This window comes from Sceloporus occidentalis, unplaced genomic scaffold (genome assembly GCF_023333645.1).
Source record: "Sceloporus occidentalis isolate IW3139 unplaced genomic scaffold, rSceOcc1.0.p SCAF_59, whole genome shotgun sequence".
Taxonomy (NCBI): domain Eukaryota; kingdom Metazoa; phylum Chordata; class Lepidosauria; order Squamata; family Phrynosomatidae; genus Sceloporus; species Sceloporus occidentalis.
Genome location: NW_028317039.1, coordinates 4106705 through 4124166, shown reverse-complemented (window position 1 = coordinate 4124166; position 17462 = coordinate 4106705). Strand labels below are relative to the sequence as shown.

At 38.4% G+C, this 17462-nt stretch overlaps 1 protein-coding gene across 1 annotated transcript; it reads right to left on the bottom strand.

Annotated features, from left to right (window-relative positions):
• Positions 1-453: 453 nt before the first annotated feature.
• On the bottom strand, positions 454-15122 carry CARF (calcium responsive transcription factor). Its single transcript, XM_089492767.1, has 14 exons — positions 15039-15122; positions 11965-12076; positions 10591-10714; positions 10177-10261; positions 9657-9846; positions 7979-8099; positions 7368-7511; positions 6670-6900; positions 6275-6437; positions 5387-5477; positions 4537-4646; positions 1216-1333; positions 949-1170; positions 454-575 (listed from the first exon to the last, which is right to left on the bottom strand). Exons 1-14 carry the CDS (start codon positions 15039-15041, stop codon positions 454-456), a joined length of 1836 nt encoding a protein of 611 aa, XP_089348893.1. The 5' UTR covers positions 15042-15122.
• Positions 15123-17462: the final 2340 nt, after the last annotated feature.

Below are 17462 nucleotides of genomic sequence, written 5' to 3'. Positions count from 1 at the left end.
AGAGAAAAATCATATTTTTCATATTTCATCATATTGCTGAAAAAAAGAACCTTTGTGCAATGGGAATTTTTTTAAAAAGACAAAGATTTCCTTGTTCTTTCAGCATTAAAAAGCATATGCATATATATTATTCTCATTTAGTCCCACTCCTAATTATTCTTAGTAGAAGCGATTCCACATTCACCTGCAATTTTCAACTGTACAGTGAGCAACTTCCCAAAAGTAATGAAATATCCATGGGCAAAGTAATGTCTACTTTTGTTGAAGTGTTGCCTGTCAAATGGTTTCCAAGCTAGTTACTGGGTAGCATGAGTAAACATATTGATGTACCCACATTTTGGTTCACCAGTGTTTCATGCGGAAATAACCCTCAATATGAGGGATCTTACATAACTGTGCTTCTTTTATAAATGATGCAGTAAGAGGAAAGCTATAGCTGTGTCCATGCATGGCTCACGCAGGATCCTGACTTTGTACACTTTTGTCATGTGCAGTGGACAGCTGCTTTCCACAGGCCTCTTTATGGACTTTTTCTGTACGATCCGTGCCAAATGTATTAACTGTATTTACTTCCACTGCCAAAAAAGAAAAAATAATATAATAAATATTGGTGATATTTAAAATATTTTAACCACACCAAATATACCACAATGCATGCCTATAAGCTGTAAGGTATAATTATATATGACACACACATGCAATAGAGTACAAAAGTCTGAGTCCACTACTGCAACCTGCTTTTATGTCAACATTTCATGTATATACTGAGCCCTCTGAAAAAAATATTTTTTTATCAGTGTCACATAATCTATTCCTGAACAATAAATATACACTGCTTACAATATTGTAATACATTATTAAATAAAACCCTCAGACCTTTGGACTCAATTGTGTATGTATATGTATATGATACACACACACTTACAAACAGATAATTTGTCAGCTCACCTATAGTAGGTTGGCTCTCAACAATCTGGATAGGAATTGAGTGTATCTCCCCCAGCAGAATCTGATGCACCTCTCCTGTCACTCCAGCTCCATCCTCCACTGTTACCAGCTGTCCTATACTGACCAGGTTGTTTGTCGAGTCAGGCAAAGTAACCACAGAAGACACAGGTGAGTCATTTTGCTGGCTGTGCAAGTGACTAAGAACGAGAGGCTGGCTGTTCCCTCCACTGTTCAGGAGACAACTAGCATTAACAGGGGTCGTTGGACTCACTGTTATCACAGCCGTTGTTCCCTCAGGTGAAGTAAAGGATGAGGCTGGCTGGTTCAGTGTGATGAGGGCAGTTTGTCCATCAGGGGATGTAAATGAAGGCTGTAGTTGAAGTCCCTACAGAGAAGGATAACTAATTATTTGGTATACATTTGGGAGACTATTGTATTACTTTATTGCTGCTCGCTATGGAGTCTGTTACTTGCTTAGGATTCTGGTCACTAGGAAACAAACATTGTCATTTAATGACAATTTTTTTTTTTAATATGAGAAGCATTGTCAAACAGGTATTCCACTTACTGAACATGGAACAAACGCTTAGTTTACATAAACCTGTTTAACAGATGTCATCACTTCCTTTCTGCACTACTGTAACACAGTAGTAAAACATTTTGGGTTGTTTAACCCCTTCGTGACAAAGGCTGATTTTACTTTTTGTACCCTTCGTGACAATGGCCTTTTTAACATTTCTGCGCTGCTTGTGTTTAGCTGTAATTTTCTTCTTTCCCGTTTACTGAACCCACACACATTAGATATTGTTTTTTTCAGGACAAGAAGGGCTTTCTTTAGATGACATTGTTTTGATTGTATCATATTATTTACTACTAAAAAAAGTATAAAATATGGTGAAAAATTTAGAAAAAAATGACTGTTTCTAACTTTTAGTTGAAAAATCTTTTACTCATCTATAAAAGGTAATGAAAAAACCTGCTAAATGGATTCTACTATTTGTCCTGAGTTTAGAAATACCCAATGTTTTTATGTTTTTTTGCTTTTTTCTACCCATTATGGGGCAATAAGTACAGGTAGCGTTTTGCTATTTCAAAGCCATTTTTTCCAAATCTGGTAATTCTTCCCCCCATGTGCCATTTCGGGTATCTTTGAACCCGGCCAATGCAATTTACCCCATCAAATCATATATTTTTGAAAACTAGACAGCCCAGGGTATTCCAAATGCTAGTATTTTAACTATTTCCATGCACCATATCTACCACCAGTTTTTGTCAAACTTTGTGGTAGTCATTTTTTTGCATTTGTTTTGTCACACACATTTTACTTCAGGTATGAATTAAAAGGTTCTCGTTTATGTCACTATCACAAAACACCCCAATATGTGTTCATCAACATCTCCTGAGTACAGCGATACCTCACATGAATGATTTTGCCTGGATGTTTGGGGGCAAAAGGGCCACATTTGGGGCATGCGCATTTTTCAATGTTGAACTTTGGCATTTGGGGATCCACTGCCCATGCCCTATTTGGTACATCTTTGAGCCGGGCCATTTCAGTGTGCCCAACAAAACCATATATTTTTCAAAACTAGACACCACAGGGTATTTTAAATGCTGGTATTTTAACTCTTTGCATGCACACATTTTACCACCAGCATGTTTTCAAAGTTTGCAGTAGTATTTTTGTGTGTGTATTTTTTCCACACACACCTACTTTATGTATGAATTTACAGCTCCTGGTATATGCCGCTGTCACACGACACCCCATAATGTGTTCAGCAACATCTCCTGAGTGCAGTGATATCCCACATGCATGGGTGTGTCATTTTTGTGGGAACTAAAAGGCCACATTTGGTACGTGTGCATTTTTCTAATTGGAAATTAGGTGTGTGGCCATCCTTCCCCCGGTGTTAATTGGGACGTTGTTGAACCTGGCCAATTCAATTTACCCCATCAAATCATACCTTTTTTAAAAGTAGACACCCCACGGGCATTTAATATGCCAGTATTTTAACTCTTTCCATGCGAGAATTGTTTTAAGCTAATATGCTAATTTTAGGACTTGCTCACAAAAATATATTTTTTATATATATATATATTTTTTTGTCTTTTTAAAAAAAAAATGTTAACATTTTTTTTCAACTTGGAGGTTCCCCTGATAGTGACATCAGTGGGAAATGATTTTTACATTTTACTAGTTTTTTACTATTTTTTTTCTAATTATTATTAATTTTATTTTATTTTGTAATTTATTTTTACTAATCACACTGTGATTAGAAAGCTGGGTTCCATTGACTTGCATGGTGAATGCAGTACCTGTATTCAACCTGCAAGTGGAGCCACAGTTCTCTAGATGGTCTGGACCATCTAGCGAACTTTTAAAATTTGTTGGTTCCTGTTATAGGGCAGCGGCCATCTTGCTTGATGGCGAAGTTCATCGGCAGCTGCGGCTGTGACCGCTCTCCGGAGCGGTCACAGCCCATCGAAAGGTAAGTGTTTGGTGTCGCTGGATGCCTCCTGATCGAGGCATTCCAGCGACACCATTTAAGTTTAGGAGGCGATCGTCGATCGCCTCCTAAACGCTTTTAAAACGGGCGTCCGCCGCCATAAAAAGTATGGCGGATGTTGACGCCCCGTGGAGGGGCCAGAGATGGCCCCTTCGTTCCGATCGCGGCATTGCTGAATGCCTCGAGGTCGAGGCATTCAGCAACGTTTTTTGGGTGCAGAAAGCGAAAACAGATTGCTTTCTGCACCCGTTTAAAGACGTGCCGGTCCTGGCACGTCAATTGTCGTAAAGCACATGCTTTTCCGTGTCGTGCCAGGACCGGCAATTGTCGTTAAGGGGTTAATGGAGGCAAACACAAAAAGCTGGGAAATATAAAATGTAACTACTTGATAGTGGTCTTATCATGATAGCAACCAATGCAACAGTCCAATCAGCACAGCTATTCATATGGCTGCTACTTTTCAAATTTCTCCAGAATCTCTTTATACCTAGCTATTCAAATTCATATGTTTTACATATATTTATTTGAGGTTCATAATGTATTATAAAAATGGTTTAGTAAATAAATATTTTTGTGTTTTGCCCTCTCGTAATAAGAGATAAGAAAGGGCCATGCTGTACCTAGTTGGGTCTAGGGGACTTGGAGGATGGGATTTGCCACCACCCCTTTAAATATATCACTAAAAAACAGTTTATTGAATTTAGCAAATCGGATTTAGATAAAACATGACAACCTGCCATGATGAAACAATTATGTGTTTTAGAGTAGTATTTTGTATAATGCTTATTGCAAGCAAAGGCTATTTGCATATCAACAAGACGGAGTCTTTAGTGGAGAGTGATTCATCTTATTGAGCCAACTCAGGAAAAGATAAAATACCATATAGGAGGACGGAGGCTATTTCAAATATGAGAAAGTATCAGATAAAACATTTAATGGGTATGTGGTTCTCACTCTAAAAAGAACACGGGAAATCAAAGATGGAGCCAATATTTATGTTGTAAAGTATTAGTGCACAATTAAAAAAAGGACGTTTCTCAAATGTTAGCACACTGCATGTGGGTTTTCAAAAATCACAAACCTGAAGCTGTGCAAAAATTTTGGGCTGAAGAGACGTAAGCGATGAGATCAGCTGAACAGTGTTTTGGGTGACATCTTCTGATGGAGAATCTTCACCTTTAATCAAAGATTCTTGTTCTGATGTAAAACAGGCACAAATAGGATAGATATTAATAACTTTATCATATGTTACTTGGTCCTTTGCAGACAACATAATACTGAAGGAAGAATATAAAAAATCCATGTCCAAAGGGATTCCATAGTTTATGTGCATTAAGTGGGAGCAAAATATTAGACAAGTAACGTTTGAGCATGGTTATTTCGAAAAAAAAAAGTTTTAACACTCTCCAATAGCTCTTATTGTAGATCATAAGGTTTATTCACTAAACCCTGCGACTTAAGGTGAGTTGATATTTTCATAATAATATAATAGGGCCATCTGCAGCAAGATGCACTTGCTTATGGTCTGGCATATTTTCTAATGTTCTCTCAATGGTTTATTTATGCATTATGCTGCAACAAGCTAACCCTAAATGTATCATGCACATTTCAATACATGTCAGCATAACTCAAGTTACATGAATAGGCCCAAATATCCACAGGAACATGTATTTATATTAGCTGTACTGGGTCACTGTCAGTATGTATGTTGATTAAATCAAAAATAAAAATGATGCTATTCTTGTGCCATTCTTTCTACATTTGATATTACTTTAGTGAATGACCTTGCAGACTAGCATTTCTATTCTTGTTTTAATAAAAGTCGCCTAATTAGACAGTTGCAAGTCATATGCTAGATTTGGGTCCAAAGGTATAGATCAATACTTAAGGTTTCTTAAGGCCCAGAATTTTTACAGTGCCAGTGTCTTGACTTACTACACACTTACCCTCCTGGGATGTTGAATCAAATGTAACTGTAACCATTTCATTAAGGACATTTCCACTTTCTGAAGTCCAGTTGAACTATAAAGGAAAGAAAAACATTCAGATCTAAAAAAAAATAGCTGAGGCTTGATGTACCTTCTGTGAATATAACTTTATACCTACATATTGGTTTTAAAAATTACAGAGCCAAACAGCCAGGGCTTCTAAACTTTTAAACACTGACACATATTTTAGTGCACTATTTTAAGTTAGCTGGCTCCTAATCTTTACTTCCTAGCTCCTAAACTGCTCGAGCGTGGCAATGTCCCCAGATTTTTTTTTTAAGCATTACATTCACACTGGAGTAAGTCAGTGTGTAAAGTCCAAGGGGCTTGGTTCAGAACTAGATGCAAAGGATAACATATCAGCAAGGCAACCTCTAAGAATCTCCCACAATTAAGAACGGAAACATTTGCAAATGAAGGCACACTCCACGTGATGTTATTTATGGTAGCTCGAAACATGCAGATTTTTTAAGCCAAACAAATATTTAAATGCGTCTTTAAACTTTGTTTAAACTGCTTTTAGCCCAATGATATTTATATGCAGACCTGGAGGCTGCTACTGTTGTCTGTATTATTATATTTTCGGTGACTTTACCTGCATAATCACTACACTGAGCTGATTCCTTATGGCAATGCTAATGAAGTCAGCTCCTCTGTAGATGTCTATTAGTCAGGTTGTATGGCTGGGTGATGTGCAGCTGCCTGAAGACATTTTGCAAAAACTAGAATGTTTTTTTTTTTTTTTTTTTACAAAGAAACCTACACACAATATTTGTGGAATGTATTTTAAATATGTTCCAATATAAGTCACATTTATTATACCTCTCTCACTGCTCCAGGAATGGTGTCTGAATCATAGATTAGTTCTCCATTTCCCATGGATCTCTGTGCTTCGTGAATGTGATTCTTCAGATCATTTACTGTTGGGAAGAAGGACACGTTGTGACGTTCAGGGATCTCATCTGGTTTGAAAAGCTCCCTCTCCACAAATTTCCTGACATTGAAAAATAAAGGTTAGTTATTACATAAACATGTTATAGCAATAGTAGGGAATTGTATTTTTTTCCACACATGAGAACTATATACTATCCGATGACTTGCTTTGAATCTTATTTCCTATACAAAGCTCTTAAATCTCTCTAGAAATGATTACACATAACCAATGCAATAACTCTCTCCCAGAAACATGCTAAATTATTTAAGGATATATTTAAGTTTATTGGTACCGTAGTTGTTTCCTGACAGAATAAACTTCATCGATTCCGCAAGCTACCAGTTCTCGAATTTTTTCAGCCACTCGAGGATGCAGACGAGAGGGCTGGATAGAGTTCTCTTCACATAAAATCTCTTCCTCTTCCTCTGCAGCCTGTTGGAATGGGGACGGGGAGGGAGAAAAGCAACCAGTCTCTAGATTGTGATACTGATGCGCATCCTGATTCGGTAACTGTACATACCACCTAAGGAACAACATATAATTTACGGCTTGTTAGGTTAGAGTGGGGTTAAGGCAAATAAGGATATGCTGTGTGATAAAACTAAGTGAAAGGAGAGCTATTACATTACAGATTACCCCAGATCCTTATTCTTTCACCTATATACACCTTATATTTTCATTGTTACACGTTATATCATTTTTTAGGTCTTTAATGTTAACCTATCCTTGTATTCTTTATTTTGAACATTTAATCAAATAACACAATTTCAACAAGTTTTTTCAGCTTCTATGGAAGCAACCACTCAATGTCTTCTTTTGTATCAAATCAAAGGTAATAATAATGCAAGTGGATGACTGTTTCCTGTGATAATATAATTATTGTTTTATTTTAATTCCCTTATGAGAAACCTGCAACATACTGAAACATTAATGGATATTTACTTTTATTAGGTAATAGATCATGCTAAAGGATGAGCTGTCATGTATTACCTTAACACACCGTCAATTCCATCCATATCCTTCCTCAACATGTTAAAGGCTTTTTCCTGCTCCATCCTAATCAACTTCTTGTCGATCTTGGGATCAGTGGGAACTCTATAAATAGGAAACTTCTTTACCTTTTTAATATATATTCTAGGAAATAAAAATAAGACAATTATTTGTCAACTCACGATGTAACATAATCACAACCTCTAACTGCAGCAAACCATTACACATAGATATCAACTGTAATATTCTGCAAGGTGCTAGACATGCATATGTACATTTATATATATATACACACACATATATTATATATACAATTTAGAAATTTAGACTCAGTCTCAGGTTTACACAATGAAAAATTAACATGAACTTGTCAAAGACTCAGAGTACTTAAATATGCATTTTTCTATAGTAGGGGTATCGGGCAAATTAGACCTTTTTCTACAGATTTAATAAACACTAACTCCAGATATCAGTTGCCTTTACACAAATAGTAATTTTGCATTTTTAATCTGTTTTTGCTTTGTTGTGCTAAACATAATATGTCAAAGCTCTATACATGTATCGTTCCTTTAAAGTGCTTTCTAATATTTTGAGTAGCAGACAATGATTACCTTGCTGGACACGTTGCTTTGTAGATCTGCCCTGATAAACTTTCACTCTCCCCATTTTTTTTAGGCTGTGTTCCTTTTCTTCTTGGCCCATACTGGCATTCCATAACAATCGCTCTACTTCCTGAAAATGTAACAGCCAAACGTCAAGAGTAATGAAATAGATCAGAAGCAGACATGGCTCATCTGACACATATATAAATTCTGATTAGGAATAAGTTATACTCTGTATGATGTTAAAATACTACTGTTGGGTTTCTCAAAAACATATGGATATTAGAGACAAAGCTGAAATATTTTTGTTGGTAAATATACATAAGACGAAGCTGGATACATTTAACACATGAATTCTGTAGAATCCAGAAAAGCATAGGGATTTCCATCTGCTGGACCTGTCGTTCTTTATCATTCACGTTATTTATGATTAAGTTAAAATACTTTTCAAATGGATTCTCCTCCAGATTATACTCATTATGATTTTTTTTATTTTTTAGAAATGGTATAAGTGATGCCATAACAGGTGTTGTATTTAATGTTCTACTCTCTCTGGAAAGGTCTGTTTTATGTTCTTCTTAAACAATTAAACTCATCATTAATGTAACCAGAGAAGAATATAACACACTGAGGCAATATAAATAAAAAATGAAGTTACCAAAGAAATAAAACTGCCACTTAAAACCCCTTTAAGTGACCTATGGATAATAATTATGACCAATGTACAGATAATGAAATATATTTCCACACCTGAGAGAAACTGGAAAATTATAATACTGAAAATGATATGAACTGAATTTTCAATTATATATATATATATATATATATATATATATATACACACATACATACATACATACACACACTTACCGTATTGGCTCGAATATAGGCCGCACTTTTTTCCCACACTTTAAGTCTTTAAAGTGGGGGTGCGGCCTATATTCGGGGTCTAGCGCCCGACGCCCGTGACATGCAGTTCCGGGCGCCGGGCAGGCAGCAGGGTTAGGATACAGATCCCCCGCAGCGGTGCAGGGGACCCGTATCCTACTCTCTGATACGCTCAGACAGCCTCCCCTGCCAGCACTTCCCACGGGGGGAGTGCTGGCACGGGACACTGTCTAAGCGCATCGTGCAGACGTTCACCGGCAGCGGTGACCGTCCGCACGATGCGTTTTACCTCTGCCCCCAAGACTTACCAGAGCAGACTCCCGGGTGTCTTGCGGGGCCGGCGGGGGACACCTACGCAATACACGTATACAACTTCCGGTGCCGGCACATCCGCTGAGTCCCGGCACCGGAAGTTGTATATGCGTATTGCGTAGATGTCCCCCGCCGGCCCCGCAAGACACCCGGGAGTCTGCTCTGGTAATTCGGGGGGGGGGGGCAGAGTGGCAGCATATCTCGGGGGGGAGGAGGATAGTGGCAGCATATCTCGGGGGGAGGAGGAGGACAGTGGCAGCATATCTCGGGTGGGGGAGAGTGGCAGCATATCTCGTGGGGGGGGACAGAGTGGCAGCATGTCTATTAAAAAAATAATTTTCTTTAAAAAAGCACCAAACTTTTAGGGCGCGGCCTATACACGGGGGCGGCCTATATCCGAGCCAATACGGTATTTCTACAAGCCATAATAGACAGTACTACAGTACCGAGGTAAGTTATATGATAGATTTAATATACACTGGGTTACCTGCATTAACAAAAGGAATTCCATCATATGGGACATACTGCGACTTCCACATTAGCCGAGTGGCTAGTTTGGCTGGACTCGGAGATTGGCGTGTTCCCCAGACGCTCTGTGTTTGCTGTTTGTGCTGTGCTAATATACTTCTCAGCTCAGCCTCGCTTAGACAATAACCTCGGAAAGAGTCTCCTATTCTCTGAATGCATAATGACAGCAAGAGAGTTAGAGTGAAAGCCATCGTCTGATTTGTATCAACATGCTAAATTTCAACCACTTAATATAGCTTTAACTGTTATTGAGAGTGATTTCCTGCATAGGTTTCTGGAGGCTTGTATCTGCTTATTCAGTGGCTTATCTTTGTGGTAAAGATACAGTAGTGTCTTAGCTTAGTTTGGGCTTATGTTGGACAGACTAGATGGGCCGAATGGTAACTTTCTATGTTATTTTCAGATTTCTTAATTAAGCCTGTACTTTATCCATAAAATGCTGGATGTGCTCATTTTATTGCGTGATGACAAGACTTTACCTCACAATCCCGAAGTCGACGAGCCCAGACAGGGATATTTGGTGGCAATGGTGGCAGTGGCCTCTGAAACAGGTCTGTTGGAGACCTAACAAGTTAAAAAGTAAACAAACGTGGAACTTACATGTATCTATTGAAGCAAGAGTATGAACATAAGTCTTGTCAAGTATTGTGTTAATTATTGTTTTAAAAACATAATTTTTTTAAAGTTTTACACAGTTTTCACAAAACATCTGGTTCCTAATTATTTTGCTTCTCTTTATAACTGGAACGTTTCTCAGTGTTAATCTTACCCACTCACACACAGATAATATGTAAAAGAAGAACAATCCCTAAAAACGAAGAACGAAATTGCCATACAGATATTTAATACATGTGAAATGTTACAACGATGAAGACATAGTAGGAAATACTTACCCATTGGGAGCCTTCTTTGACATGGTCAGTGGTGTGCTTGAGTGGATAATAAAGCTGCCAGTGTTCTCCAGCACTGCATTGTCTGCTGGACACTGCTGGTGCTCGTTGCTTTGTTCTAAGTGGTCTTCAGTCATTAAAAAAAACCAGAATAAAAAAAGTGACAAACCCAGTAATAAATTAAAAAAATAAATAAATAAATTAAAAAAAAAAGGAATACCAACCAACTTATAGTCTCTAGGTCACTCTTTATAAGCTCCTCATATGCACTGGCAAACTATTGAGACATCTAGTGTGTCTTACCTAGAAACTGGGCCCTGGACATATGGCAACTATTATTATAAATATAACTATTAGCCATTATTCCCCTTTGCGGCGAATAGTGTGCCTGTGTAAACAATATATTATTTCAAGCAGAGAGAGGGCTTTCTTTTGATACCATAGTTAAATAATTAGTTGGCGGCTTATGATTAAGCACTTCCTCGTGCGAAACGCGTTAAGCGTCTAGACAGTGTTTCTATGTACCTCGTTTTGATTTTATGGTCTATGGACTTGATTAAATTTTGATATATTTTACAATGGATGCTTCCTCTCTATTCCTTGGTGTCAGCTAGCAACCTCTGATCTTTTATAGTTAATTAGCTGAAAAATAAGCATGAGACATTTAGTAAAAAATTCCCTGCCTTTTTTCAGCAACACTTCTGCATTGCTTAGATTTTTTGCACAGGGTATGTGTTACAGCAGAGAAACCCAGCCAAAATTGTTTAGCTGCATCTCCTGATTATGGAAATACCCCACATCCTTTTTTTTTTTTTTTTTTTTTAATTCTTTCTTTCTAGAGGGCCATATCGATCCCTTATATATAGTACTCTATAGGGTAGTATTTTTCATACTTATGGCTTTATGGGTTTGGGGGTTGTGAACAGGGCAGGGGGTTATACCTTTTAGATGTTGATCTAGGGCAATTAGATGTTTTTATTCTTTTATTTTATTATTTTGTGTGTTGTAGGTTTGCGAGCGCTGTGTCTTGTCTTTTTGTATGCCCAATTGTTAATTTGTGCAAGTGTGTGAGTGTATATCTATGACAAAAGGATTAATATGTATTATACCTTAATTATGTATCAAAGACAAACACTTACATTTGTATCGTTTATACAATGTACATAAACATGTACTACCTTCTAGTTATGATCTTGTTCTACACATTTGTGTGAAGGTCTGGTGGTTTTTAAAGCTACATCTATGAGCAGTTGTGTGTGCATCTCCACTGCAAAGCTTTCATCCTCTGCTTTCAGTTCCATATATTTTAACCCACAATAGTAATCAGATCATAAAACCTAATATCAAATGATATTATAATAGGCAGAGTTCACTCACCCTGGAAGCCCTGTATCTGCCCATGAGGAATAATCAGCTGAGCTGTTCCTGATTGGCTGGAAGGAATGACATGGAACACTTGTCCATTTTCTGATTCGCTGGTCAAGATCATCTTAAACAATCAAAAAGAAACAGGCTTCAAGAACTGTTAGTTTAACTTTATGTACAGAAATATCTCACAAGATGGCTATTGAATAGTAAATATATTACGCTAGTATTATCAAATATATAATCCAGAAAATGTAAACTAAATTGAAAGCAACATAATAGAAGCATGATTGTCTACTACATCATACTTACTAAACAATGCCTTCAGTAAAGTGCTTTCCTGTGTCCATCTACATGATGGACAATAGTGTTTTGTTTTCCTTTGCATTTCCTAATATTATAAAGCAGGGCTCGACAAATCCCAGGCGACAGAGAATTTTGTCCTGGCGCCTAGGTGTTTGTCAGCCTGTTACAGCCACAAAAAATTGCCACGCGGGGGCGCTGCTGCTGCTGTCTGCCCAAGAGTCTGGGCAAACAGCACAGCCACTCAGAGCCCGCCCCCGAGCCTGAGATCACTCCCACAGTGATCCTGTAGGCTGAAAACGCGGTTGCAGGAAAACCAGCAATCGTGTTTTCAGCTGCCACAGGCAGCTTCAGGGAAGGTGGTTGAGTGTTGATTGATTGTGGTTGAGTGTTGTGTGGGGACCTGACACAACATCCCCCTGCTGCCTGATCGCTCCATGAGAGCGACAGTGCAGCGTTAACCCCTTCAATGCCGCGATTGCGGCATTTAGGGGTTAATTCCCGTTTTGTAAGGGGCTCTGCTGCTGGTGCTCTACCAGCAACAGCAAAAACGAGCCCCCACAAGCCCTTTGATGATTCCTGTAGGCATGGAAGCCTACAGCAGTCATCAAAGAGACTCCCCCCTGCAATGGCTGGTCTATAGACCAGCAATTGCGTCCCAGCTGCCAGAGGCAGCTTCAGGGACAGGGGGAGAGGGTTCTTTGGTCTCCACATGAGTGTGGACACCAGCCCCAACCCTCCCCTGCTGCCTGATCGCTCCCTGAGAGCGACAGTGCAGCGTTAACCCCTTCAATGCCACAATTGTGTATGACACATTCGTGGCATTGCAGGGGTTAACATGTCCCCACAAGCTTGTGGGGACTAAATATCAGTCAATGCTGTGCTCCAATGGAACATCAACATTGAAAGAGTTTAAAAAAAATAAATCAAGAAAATAATAAAACAGCACTGACCTGAAAGTCCAGGGTGCTTCCAGGTCAAATGCTGTGCGTTTATTAAGTGGGCTGATGATGATCAGATCACTCCTGACCAACTGTTGGTTTTAAAAAAATCCTGGCTCCTAACTTTTTTAGCTGGCGCCTAGATTCAAAAAATTTGTCAAGCCCTGTTATAAAGAGATAGTATAATGATCCTGATGCCCTCACTATGGAATAATGCATATTAAAGTACTCTGTAAAAAGCCCTTGACACAGAATAGTCTGCCCTGATGCAGCAGTAGCCCTCCTCCTCCATGATTTGACCATTCTTGCCACTGCCACAATCAGGGCTCCCCACCTGCAGCATTCCCTGAGCCAACACTGGAGCTGACTGGAGTTGAGTGCATCACGTGAATATTCTGCAGCATATTCCCATGCATTTGCAAAACGGACCACATGAAAACCTAAAGGGATCACGGGGCTATCATATACATTAAAGTGCATATGATAATTGGCACATCCGTTTAATAATAAACAAGAATAAGAAGAACGAGTGGAAATGTCATTGTCATGTCAAGTGTATAGAAATCTGACAAGTGATTCCCCTAATTGACTAAAAAGTAATATATGTAAATAATATAGGAAGTAGTTAAAAAAAAAAAAAATCAGTGAACAGGTAAATTATGAAAAACAGTTGGTAAAAGCATCATACTTAAACTGACTATTCATTACATATAGTAAAACAGTGTATAACATTGCAATGTTATGGAAGTCTGCAATTATTGGATTCTATTGTACTACAGAATTCTGTATTAATTACACATTCCGTTTGCAAACCATGACGGAAATTTCAAATGTCAATGCCACAGATTTCTGGGTTAACTTGTTAACATTGCAGTATATATTTAAAGGAACTTCTCCGAATCACTTGGTGACCATATCTAAAAATGATCTGGCACTGTACATTTCTTATGAAGTATGGCAACATAGTAATTTAGGCTGAAAAAGGCATAAGTACATCAAGTTCAATCTTTCTTGAAGAGGAATCCAACAGATGTCAGATAAAAGAGAAATGTATTTATTGTATTAGGGGACCTCAGAGGGTCACATAGTGCAAGGAATACTAGAGTGTGCTATGATTGTGTAAATCCAACATTTGCCCACTGACACAGAATACACCAATGGGCATATTTGAAAGGATCACGCAAAATGTCCCCATAACTCTCCCAATTACCAATCAAGATTGGACAAAAGAAAAAATAGCTCCTTTTCCTTGTTTGGCTATATTTGACATTACCGAGCAGCGTATATTTCTTTAACACTGGCAGACAAATTTTTTTTTATTTTAAAATATATGTATATATATCATATCAGATAACCTGTCCCAAGAAAACTGAAATAAAAATAATAGTAATAAGGTCCACTGATGAGAAAGGGTTAATTAGCTATTTGAATAAATGCCAAAGGGCAGCAAGGCCTGTTTTTTTTTGGTCACATGTATCAGTGCCAGTGTTAGTCTACAATAAAAGAGTGCAAGGTCAAGTAGCAATTAGAACAAACATAAAGGAGCAGTCATGTAAAAAAACAAAACAAAAAAAAAAAACACTTGACATGACTGCTCCTTTAAAGGCGAAAAAAAAGGACAATTTTCTAAGCGTTCCCTGTCTAAGAAAGGGGAGAAGTTTACTCCATGACTCACATGCTTCTAAATGAGCATCGAAGAATATATAACTAGTAAACTTGTTTCCTATTTTTCACATTTCACATACACTTGAATTATTTTAACCTGAAGTATGCAATTTGTGTTAAATCAAAACAAGGTACTTAGATATTCTAGGAATTCTATGCATTGAATCAGCTACTTACCATCTGAGGGCTGGTGCTATGAAGGCCCTGAATCTCATAATGGATGGATTGCCCATCTTGGTCTATAAAATGGTACTCCTCAGTCAAGGTTGATACCTGCTGGTTTGCAGCATCCTGAAGTGGTGCAACCTGATGATTAGTTACATTCATCAGATGGAAAAAAGTAACAGGAGAAATGTTGGCATTTAGCCCAGTCTGTTTTATAGTTTGGTGTCAATTACTTTATTTTAATATATTTTCACTTTTAACAGAAAGAGCTTTCTTCGCTTTCTATTGAATGGCAATGAAGTTAACAATGGAGGTGGCACAATTTAAAGACTGTCTGTAGGATAATCAATGTCATTTTGTATGTTTTATGCAAGTTGTGGTTAGCAGAATAGATATCTGGAAATTATTACAGTAATATTAAGATAATTAATAGCAATGCTAGAATATCACAATGTTGTTGGCTGCTTTTTAATAGATAAGATGAAGATAGAAGGAAACATGCAGCCTTTTAGAGGTCTAATTATTTGAAAAAAGACAACTACACAATTATTAGAATTAGAATATAACCTGCATGCTTGTGGATCATACAAAATACAATACAAGTAAGTAGCATATCTGGCGTGGTCCAGTTTTGATACTCTGAATAATCTTAGCACAGTATATATTACGCAGTCCTATGAAACCCTGGTTTTCCTGATTCCAGGTCCACTGATGAATTTACCTCTGTATTGCTGCATGTTATCAACAAGTCTGTGGGAGGTGACACTGCATTCTGCTGTATTTCATTGTTCTCCATTTCTGTATGTCCTGGTATAGGAGAGAATTCAGGATCTCCATTACTGTTTCATGTAATGGTAATGGTATTTTGAATTGATGTAGTCATTTAATGCAAATGTAGCTTTAGTACTCATGCATCCAGAATACAAAAAACATGTAAACAAAGGTCAAATTACCAGGGAGACATTGCCTACTTGATAAAAGGGTTTAAAAGCCCACATCAGAATGCTCTTAAAAAAATAAACATGCAGGAAACTTGTTCCCCCTCTCTCTTTTCTTGGGATTCTTTCAACATAAAGAGCAATTACTTTTCATTGTTCATAGAACGTCTTTATAAGTTATTTTTTCTCTCCACTTAAATATCAGGTGTAAATATTTTTTCTAAGCACTGATGTCCAGCTGGTGGCCCCCTCACTAGTCTTGAGTTTTTTTCTTTCTTTCTTTCACTGTTTGGAAATTCCATTGGTGCCATTGTATGATATTGTGAAATTAAGGCACTCTATCTACCCAACCAACCTTTTATTGTATTTCTATAAAAATAAACAATACACAGGATTCAGATTCTAGTTGGGTTACTTGCCACTGAAAAACTTTTTAGACTCCGAGTGGTCAACGCTGAGGGGCTAGGGCATCTGCAGTGTGCACGTACTTGCATTTTCAAGGCCCTTGAGCACCCTATGTGATTTATTCACTAAGGCAGCGTTGGCAGGAGAGTTTGCAATTTCAGCATACTGAGTTAATAGGGACACTCCAGTGTCACAGGAGGCCTTCTGAACAGGGGCGTACCTAGAGTATTTGGCACCCCCCACACACAAAAAATTAATGTTGGCAAGAATATTAATTTCCCAAATTTGCAAAATGTATGTCAACTGGAAAAAACTACAAATCTAAAAAAACAAAATTAGTTTACATAATTAACATTTACTGAACAGATATGGAACAGCATAACGCTGTCATATACTGAGCCAGACACTGATGGTGGTACAGCATAACTCACATCACTAAACACTAAGACTGTGACGTAATAGGCTTCTGCCCCCTATAACAGCCCACCTCTGCCCCTGAAACAGAATGCTTTTGCAACCTCTTCCCCTGAAATAGCCTGCTTGGACCACCTCTACCCCCAATCAGCCTGCCTGTCCCATTTCTGCAACTGAACATTCACCCATACACTCTCCAGCACAAGCTTACCTCTCTTGCAGATTTCAAACCTCTACGTGGCCCCGGCTGCCGCCTAAAGCGAGTCCACAGCTTACGGCTGTGGCGCCCGCACACTGCGTGATGAAATTCTTTGCCTGCGCAGGGGAAGCAGGACCTGGGCTGGAAAAGAGTTTCCTTGCACAGCGTGCAAGCTCAACAGCCATAAGCTTTCAGCCCACATAAGGTGCCCGTCAGGCCACCCCTGAGTGACACCCAAGGGTATACCGCCCCCTTTAAGGTACACTACTGCTCCTGAACCATGAATGCACATGAAAGTATTTTGTTCATATGCATTCAACCTACAAAAAAATCCCTTTACCTTATGCAGCTGAACGTCCCATGGTCTGTTGTCCTGTGCCACTGTTCATGGAGCAGCCACCCAGTGACATAAAATAATTTTCATTTAAACAATTTGGAGCACTTTGTGCACATGCTAAGGGTTCATAAGTCACCCCCCCC